The sequence below is a fragment of the Cyprinus carpio genome, chromosome A3 (genome assembly GCF_018340385.1).
Source record: "Cyprinus carpio isolate SPL01 chromosome A3, ASM1834038v1, whole genome shotgun sequence".
NCBI lineage: Eukaryota > Metazoa > Chordata > Actinopteri > Cypriniformes > Cyprinidae > Cyprinus > Cyprinus carpio.
In genome coordinates this window covers 37,184,743-37,194,480 of record NC_056574.1, presented here as the reverse complement: position 1 = coordinate 37,194,480, position 9,738 = coordinate 37,184,743, and the positions used below count along the sequence as shown (strand labels likewise).

The 9,738-nt window shown below is 40.2% G+C and overlaps 1 protein-coding gene across 1 annotated transcript; it reads left to right on the top strand.

The window, feature by feature from the left end:
- Nucleotides 1–8,077: 8,077 nt before the first annotated feature.
- On the top strand, nt 8,078–9,094 carry LOC109070142. The gene has a single exon (XM_019086738.2). It carries the CDS (start codon nt 8,132–8,134, stop codon nt 9,077–9,079), a length of 948 nt encoding a protein of 315 aa, XP_018942283.1. The 5' UTR covers nt 8,078–8,131; the 3' UTR covers nt 9,080–9,094.
- Nucleotides 9,095–9,738: the final 644 nt, after the last annotated feature.

The following is a 9,738-nucleotide window of genomic DNA, read 5'->3' as shown; positions in this document are numbered from 1 at the left end:
GTGGAATTCTCCAGGACCAGAAGTTTCATCCTCTCCTGATATAGAATACCCACTGTCAGAGTGACTTCACTGGTGCGATGTTGGATGGAAGAGCGATTAAGGGGTTTTCCTGTCACTGATTGCACTCTTAGTCTCTGTGAGATGCGCTCTTTCGAGATGTTAAGCTGCCGGCAGAGCTGGGCTGAGATGAATTTCCAGGTTGACCCAGAGTCGAGAAGGGCAAACACTGTAACAGAAAAATTATGGGACGATAACTTAACTTTTGTAGTTAGAGAAGTGTATATATGTTTCTCTGGCTGAACCGTACTCACCAAAGCTCTAGGGGCATGGATGGGGCACTCTCCAATAACATGCCCTTTGCTGGCGCAATACAAACAGAGACCCTGGGTCAGCCGCCGATGACGCTCTGACAGTGGGATCCACGTAGAGTCTAGCTGCATGGGTTCTGGTCCCGGAGAGTATGATGCTGGTGAGTGGAAGAGTGTAACGGCAGTGTTTTTGCATGCTGACATCCGATTCTTAGTGCGAATAGCTCCTGGATGAAATTCGAGCCCGATCGAATAGTCAAAGGCAGAAAGTTGAAGACAAAGCTCGGGTTGAAGACCATTGCGATATTTCGTTATCAGGGCCTGTTCGTCCCAGCCGCTAACGTGCAGAAATGGAGAGAATAATCCGCAGCAGATGATGTTCCCTGCTTGATGTTATAGAGTTCATCACAAACTGAATTATCACCTTCAGGAATGCCAAAAACGTCTTGGAAGTACTCACTGAACCCTCGATAGGAGTGAAGAAAAAGGACCATTCTGATGCCAGATGGAAACAGCCCAGCAGAGCACCTTCCCGGTAAGTAATGAGATTATAAAGGCTATTTTGCTTCAGTCTGTGGGATAACGAGATGGTTGCATTTCAAAAATTAATTCACACTTAAGTAGAAAACCCATACACTCAGCCGCTTCACCAGAAAACAGAGTTGGCTTGGCCATTGGGACTGTGGTTATGGTAGCTGAACTTGTAGCAGTGATGGTGGCGTGTGGTTTCTGTAGTAACTCTTGGCGTAGCATGTCCACCAGGCTCTGGAATGTGTCCAAATCCTGTTTAGACATGTAATAGTTGTGGTCCGGTCTTCTGTCACACACAGAAGACAACGAAGACAGATGTTAACTCAGAACTTTGTTTATTGAAAGTATGGTTATATATGGCAAATGAGAGATGAATGGCAGCGAAAAGCCAATGGGCACACAGACACACTCCAGAGCCACCAGATGTAGAAAGGGAGTTGGTATTCCAAAGTATCCACTTAACAACAACAACAACAACAACAACAACAACAACAACAACAACAACAACAACAACAACAACAACAACAACAACAACAACAACAACAACAACAACAAAATGAAGGAAAAGAATGAAGGAAAAGCCACAACAACAACAACAACAACAACAACAACAACAACAACAACAACAACAACAACAACAACAAGAGAATCCTCTAAGAGGCACGAGAGAGTCAGGTGTCATCCAAACATATACAAGGTAACATGGACCAGACAGTGTCTGTGTGTTTGTGGCTGGCTTTTATAGTGAGTGCGTGATGAGGAGTGGCAGGTGCTGCAAATTAGAAGTCAGGTGATTGTGATCTGGGATAATTGGTTGTGAGTGCAGGAGGACCTGGCAAATCCGTGACAGAAATAGAACAAAAAATGTTTCAGTATGCAGATGATACTACTCTGTTTTTAAAAGATTTTAATAGTGTGGAAAAAGCTATGGGAATTTTTGATAAATACTGTTGAGGTTCGGTGTAAAAGTAAATAAGGAAAAAACTGAATATTTTAAGATTGGAAAAGTGGACATTCCACAAAGAAATTGGCGATTCAAAGAATAAAAAAGTAATATCAAAATTTTAGGCATTACACTTGGATATGATGAAATTAAAACTAGAGAAATAAATAGGGAAGAAGTTGTAAACAAAATGGAAAAAAAGAGTAAATTTTTGGAAACAGAGAGTACTGTTTCTAAAAGGGAAGTTCCCTTTCAGTCGGTCACTCTCGATGTGATGTCGGTTCAAGAGCATCAACAAAGGCCCTACACCCCACACTCGCACCACACTCCGGCCTGCTCACAAGCCGCCCGAGTTGGGTCCCTGTGTTCTACGTCACTGCCCCACTGCGGGCACGGCTATATATATATATATATATATATATATATATTAGGGCTGTGCAAAAAATCGAATACGATTTTCATGCGTGTCTCTTCAGTAAAGACGCTCCTGTGATTAGTAGTATATCTCCAGCACGTGCGTTCAGATCAGGGTTGCCAGGTTTTCACAACAAATCCTGCCCAGTTGCTTCTCAGAACTAGTCCAAAACTAGCCCAATCGCGTTTCCAGGAGGTTCCCCGATAAAAATTGCATCCCGGGGTTAAAATATACGTTTTTTTGTCAGGGTTGCCCTGGTAATATTCACATTTTAGGGGCTAAATATCACGTTATTGGTATTGGGGTCGCTTCAACCCGCGGTCATGAAAAACAACCGCAGACTTGGCAACACTGGTTGGCATTTACTACACAGAGCCGTAATTCACTGACAATCTACACAAAATCGATTTTAAAATCGCAGGCGATTCTTTGTCGATTTTGAAATCGATTTTGTGTAGCTTGTCTGTGGACTACGGCTCTGTGTAGTTAATGCCGCTCCACCTGAACCAGTGTTGCCAAGTCTGTGGTTGTTTTTCATGTCCGCGGGTTGAAGCGACCCCAATACCAATAACGTGATATTTAGCCCCTAAAATGTGAATATTACCAGGGCAACCCTGCCAAAAACGTATATTTTTACCCCGGGATGCAATTTTTATCTGGGAACCTCCTGGAAACGCGATTGGGCTAGTTTTGGACTAGTTTTGAGAAGCAACTGGGCAGGATTTGTTGTGAAAACCTGGCAACCCTGATCTTAACGTACGTGCTGGAGATATACTACTAATCACAGGAGCGTCTTTACTGAAGAGACGCGCATGAAAATCGTATTCGATTTTTTGCACAGCCCTAATATATATATATATAATATACATAAAGTTAAGAGTATATATATATGCTCTTAACTTTATGTTAATGCTTGCAAGATTTGCAATATGGAGAAGGATATAATGAAAATATAATGAAATATAATAAAACAAAAGAAAAAAGAAATAGCAATAACTTTATTATATAAACAGATCTTGATGGAGGAAATACAAGTTGTATGTGACTATTGGAAAATGCTTGAGAATATGGTTATGTTTGAAAAATGTATTACAAGAAATAATTCTTATATTGTAAAAAGTTGGACTGGTTTAGAAGTTCTGTTATTAAAAGATGTTTAAATATTTGTGATGATATATTTTTAATGTATTTATTTTGTGATGTTTAATAATTAATAAAACAAACAAACAAACAAACAAAAAAATCTCGGAAGCTAAGCAGATTCATGCCTGGTAAGTACTTGGATGGGAGACCTCCTGGGAATACCAGGTGCTGTAAGCTTTAGTTTTTTCGTCAATACTGATCTAATACACTTCAAATTAGGGTGGCTGATCTTTAAATAGCCCACTCTTTGCAGCAGCCCTCGCTTATGGACATACCAACCTGAGGGTACTAGAGTGCTAGCAGGAAGTGAGTTGGCAGTAGTGGGTGAGAGTAGGCTCACAATTTTTTTGTAAACTTTGTATTGTTTAAAGTTATATTTTTTTTAATTAATTAATTAATTTATTTATTTAAGTTCAAGGCTGCTGGGAAGGTTTTATTTTTGGAGGGGTTTTTTTTTTCAAAATTGGACAGATTACACGGAAATGAACATGGAAATGGCGGGAGAAAGACGCAAGGACTTTGACAAGGAAAACACTACAGGACAAAGGCTTGGATACAAAGAGGCAAAGAAAATGATTATTTATTCAAAGAAAGCAACCGTAATTGTGGATCTGGCAGAGGGGATATCGCTTCGATAGATATCTACTTCAAGTGTAAACTAAATGAGCCAATGCACATTGTCATGCAATAATTGCATCCAGTTGCCGCTGATCACAGCATGAGTATAATAAGGCAGTAGGTGCAATGCATACCAGGTTTTCGCTAAGGAGCTGAGCCGGAGACCCGGCGGCTCAGTGGAGGTACAGCAACCGTGGCGACGTGACGTCACGTCACGTCTCCGTTCCCTCCTTCAGGGAACGAGGGTTACTATACGTAACCGAGACAAGAAAACAATACCTACAGCAACCCCTATTTTTAAATCAAAATAATAACAGCAAAAAGCAAATGTTTTATGAAAACTGGTACACAGTAGGTTTTAGACAAGTAAAAGACATTTTATATGAAGTGAAACTTGGCTTTTTACCTACGCAAGCAATAAATGATTCACTGTAGGACAGAGAAGATAAAGAAAACAAAAGGAAAAATTTAAGAACAATATACAAAATTAAAATTAGCATTGCCAGATCATTAGATTATAATTATCTAGGATAATGAAAAAGAAATTGAGAATGAAAAACCAAAGGTTTTTTAAATGCAGGGTATAAGATTGTTTTTAATGATTGTGTCATTAAGATGTTTTATACCTGTTTACGTAAGACTGTTTTTGTAAAACCTAAAGCAATAGAATATTGGGAAAAGTTATTTGACAATTTTGATGCTTCGAATATATATAATTATAAATATATAATTTTTTTCTTTTTAAAGCCCGGTTTTGGAAAATGTAGATTTTTTTTATTTAGACACAATTGTGTGATAGAAATTATTTTAAGTAAAATTGGGTTAGTGCAAGATGAAATATGCAAAGTTTTTTTTTTTTTTTTTTTAGAAAAAGAAAGGTGTATTACATTTATTTTTAAAATGCAGAAAGTTGAGTGATTTTATAAAAATGTTAAAAAAAATATATGGTATGTGATTTTCTGTATAATGACAAGATTACTTTGGAAGAATGGGATTAATTGCTTTTAATTTTGCTTTAATGGAAAGACAAAAAAAATAAGTGTTAATAAAATGTTATAGATTAGATTAGAACGCTGCAAAAAAGAGAGTATGTTGTTTCTTTTATGCATTTGCCTGCATACATTGACAACCAGGATATACTAGATAAATTGGAGGCATGGGGTGTAACTCCCTCATCCAGTATTAAGAGAAGAACATATCCAGGTACTGAAATTGCAGATAGTACGAGATATGTAAAGGTCAAGTTCCCATGGGAAGTTTTATCTCTACCATATAGCAGCAAGACGGCTGAGGGCACACAGTACTTTAGGATTGTACACAATCGGCAGGTGAAAACCTGTAGATTGTGTATGGATCCAGGAGATGAACTTAAAGATTGCCCAGAGTTTAAGTGTTACCAATGCGAAGAGCAGGGGCACTTTGCAAGAAGCTGCAATGCGGTGAAGGGCCCCTATGTAAAAAAGTGTTGGTGAGGTGCGAATTTTGGATGGAGGAGGGACAAAATAGTAGTGAACAAGAAACAAATATGGTTGTTAATGTGAGTGGGCAAAAGCAGAGGGAAACCGATATGGAGAATGTTTTAAACAAGGAAATGGAAGATGGTGGACTGGGAGAGGAAAATAGAGAGGAAGAACATCAAGCGGACACAGGAGGAAAGGAAAAAGAACTAGATGAAGAAATAACAATATTGCAAGGGACTGTGCAATGGACCATGGAGATAAGCGAGGAAAAGGAGGAACAACAAAAAAAAAACAACGAGGAAGGTTATCAGGAGGGAAGAATGGAGAGAAAAGGACAAGAGAAACATAGGAAAGAAAGAGAAGGAATAACAAGAGGAAGAACTTTAAAGGTAATACCCAATATAGAATTTGGTAACACTTTACAATAAGGTTGTTTTAGTTAACGTTAGTTAATGCATTAGTTAACATTAACTAACAATGAACAACACATTTGTTCAACATTAATTAATCTTTGTTCATGTTAACATATTCATATACTAATGTATTAGTTAATGCATTAGTTAACATCCATTAACAATGAACAACTCCACTCTTCAGGATTACTTAATGTTTTTTTAATGTTAACTAACACATTTACTAATGCATCTCTTCACATTAACAGATTAACTAGTTAATGATGTGGTTAATGCATTAGTTAAAATGAGCTGAAAAAAAAAACCAACGCATCTGTTCAGCATTACTTAATCTTTGTTCATGTTTAATTATTCGTATACTAATGCATTAGTTCATGTATTAGTTAACATGAACTAACAATGAACTAGCTTGTCGATAGGTTTATTTAATAAGCTTTATTTAATTATAATACAGTATGTACACCTACATTTATTTAGCAGCTAACACACAATGAATAAACAATACTTACTCCCCATTTGGACACTGATTTGGGCTATTGGTAAACTTGGAAACCATCTTAACATCAACTGATGATGCTTCTCATGTTTGTAGACTGTTTATTAACATGACTTACTACAATCAAAGGGTTATTTAAGGGAATTAATTTGTGAAACTTATTGTAAAGTTTACACTAGTCCAACATTAACTGATGTGTTACTAATATTTGTAGACTGTTTATTAACACGATTAAGGCATACCACTAAAAAAAAAAAAAAAACAGTTTTGTTCCTATTGTTTTTTTTTTTTTTTTTTTTTTTACTGTCTATGGTGACAGCACACCACACACTTAACAGGATTCCATTCAAATCAAAATCACAAATCACGACTGAAAATGCGGGAAATCTGGCGTGGACAAACGTGACTTTAGAGGGGGGCGTCATCATGATGGCGTCGGTGTAAGTCACATTTTCTTGGCTCTTTCCTGAATTTTGTGCAAAACTTGATTTTTCTTCCCCTTTAAAGACTCTTTTGTCTTCAATGCGCTGATTTTAATTTTGTTCACGCTCCCCATACATCAACGATACTGTGTTTTGCGAATTCCTATTTTTTTTTCCCCTCAACGTCCATTAACGTCGTTGCACAATACGTGGATTTGAGCTCTCCTGTGTGGCGTCATGATGGAGGTGGACGATACTCCGAAATCTGAAAGTGTTAAACGTATGCATAATTACTCCAAAACTGCCCATGATCTGGATTCATTGGATGTGTATCTTCCCGAGTCTTCAGCGGAAGGCCGTTACCGAAAATGCGACGCCCGGCCTCAGACCCTTCAAATGCCGTTTTGCTGGAGGCAATAGAGAGACTGGGTAAGAAGCAGGATGACTTTATGCAGAAACTTCTGGAGGTCAAGAAATCGGTTGCATCCAATTCCACCCTTATCTCCGATCTCACAACATGGGTTGACGCCGTTGATATAAAATCAGAGAATACAGCTGTTAAATTTGATAAAATGGACTCCCAACTGTCTTCGCTGACGAAGGCTGTTGTTGTGGCGGGGAACACTTCCGGTGTAACACAAGGCCGGTTCCGGGGATACACGGAAGCAGCAAAAATACGCTGGAATAGAAGATAATGAGGGTAATTGCTGGCAGCTGTGTGGGGGAAAATATGTAAGCAGGCGATTGGACCAAGAGGGAAATAAAAGAAGTTGATGTTGGAGAAAAAGAGGAGAGCGGAGGAAGGATTTGTGGGGAGGCAGCAGTGACACAGCGAGCAAGGAATCGGAGGCAGAGAGAGAGACTGGATTAATTTGAGATAAGTGTCTGGTTATTCTGGTTCATAGTTATTCTATGAAGAAGCACTGCGTTGACATACTGTTGAAGTTCATGACTCTCTGTGTAGTTGCTGAGGATGGATGTTTGGAAATGACACAACAGTGAGAGCCCTGTTTTGTATCAACGCATGGAGAGAACATCAGTTGAGGTTGTTGTGTGGGCCCGTACTCTGCTTTAAGGATTTGAGGTTTGGGCATGCTGTGCTGAGTTCCATTTATCACGTGTGAATTGAGTGTGTTGTAGTGTATTCACGAGTGTGGGATGCTGCAGAGTGTACGGGCGACTAGCCTATAATTCCTCGACAAAGCGGTGTTCATTTGGGCAAGCCTTGCCCTGGGTGATGAAGAAAGGAGAATAAGTGATTAGAACTGTGAATTATACGTACCCTCCATTCTGTCTGAATCCAGTGACGAGCCTGTCAAGCTGTTGAGTTAAGGTTTTTCCAATAACTGTGAATTTTTTTGGCATTTGTTTGAAAACTTACCATGCCTTGGTCAAAGGGCATCTTACTTTTCACAATGGCTGTGGTGACACTGAGTTCTTCTTTAAGGGCTGATCCTGAGGCCTTTTCTGAAGCAGTCTCTGAAGACACTGTCCGTTTTGGTAAACTTTTAATTGGTGGTCAAGATACAGTATCTAATAATATGAAAATATCTGCACTGAGGTCAGCGGAGTCAGATCACTGGTCAAATGAGGAAGTGTGGTTTCAACCTGCTAGTGCTAAACTGCACCGTCTGGGTTCTATGCGATGTAGCAATGATTCAATGATCTTGCATGTTCCAGGACGGAGAATGCCACACTTTATGGTTGACCGAGGAGAGGAGTCTCCAGTGCCTTTGTCTGAGATGCCAGCTAGCTGTGGTTTCTCACTAAAGCGGGCACGCAGGGATGTCTCTCTTGTTGCTCCATACCGGGGCTGTCATGTCAGAAAACAGGGTGGAAGTTATATTCTGCCACTCATTATAATGGGAGCTCCAGTGCAAATGTCTTGCCCTGTGAGTCCTCCCCTCCCTACTGTGTCCTGCTTTTCCTCTGGCATGATTGTCAAATTTGGCGTCAGGGCAGATTATGTTAAAGTTAAAGCTGATGGATCGTGGCAGCCTCTGCTTCAAAAGTACACTCAATGCTCATTTACATTGGAGATTACTGCTGGTTCACTGGTTGTCACTGCACCATGCACAGGAAGCTGTTGGGAAGTGACAGATACTGAATGGCGACTCCCTTTGATGTGCAATGACCAGGAAGTGACTCTTTCCTGCCCTCTGACACAGCCAACCATAGCCCCAACCACACCTGCTTTCCGTGACCCAACTGACATGCAACAGATGTTTGGCCCTTTCCCTTTTGAAAGACCCTGGTGGTATCCTACATATCCTGGTGTACCTGCTATCCTGCCGACTACGGCACTTGTCACGCCCAGACTGGGGGTGTGAAGGCAATCCCTGTCAGCCGACACCCCCACTACCACCCTTCTTGAGGAGCTACCCCGTACCAGAGAAAAGGCAGACCACAAGAATTCAAAGTTAACACGTTTATTAATTTATTTAAAAGAAATGTCTCTAAAAGCAGTACGAGCTTTCTCCCTAGAGATTGAGTGATGGTGTGTGTGGCTCTAGTTCCCCTCCTCCACTACCAACACAGTAAGGTGAATACAGTCCGAATGGCTACGGTACCAGATGGCGACGGCTTGGTGGTAACTCCGTTCCTAGAGTTCACAGGCTGGATATCATCAGTGGCTGTCTCCGTTCCGTGGCTCAGTGGGGTTTCGGCACCAATTCAGTGACTTTACAGTCAGTGGATACTCAATTCCATATGTCACGGGGTCCTACAATGGTAGCAGATCGACAACAGCAGATAACTCACGTCAGTAACTCTGCAGACTTTTCACTAAACTCAGACAGAGAGAAAGGAGGTGCATATAGGTCACGCCGTTAACAGGCTCTTCACTGGGTTCAGACAGAATGGAGGGTACGTATACTTCACTGCTTCAGCATGTTCTTCGGTGGACTCCGACAGAGAATGGAGAGAGGTATGTGCACTTCACAGCTTTAGCAGGCTCTTCACTGAATTCAAACAGAGAGAAGGGAGTTGC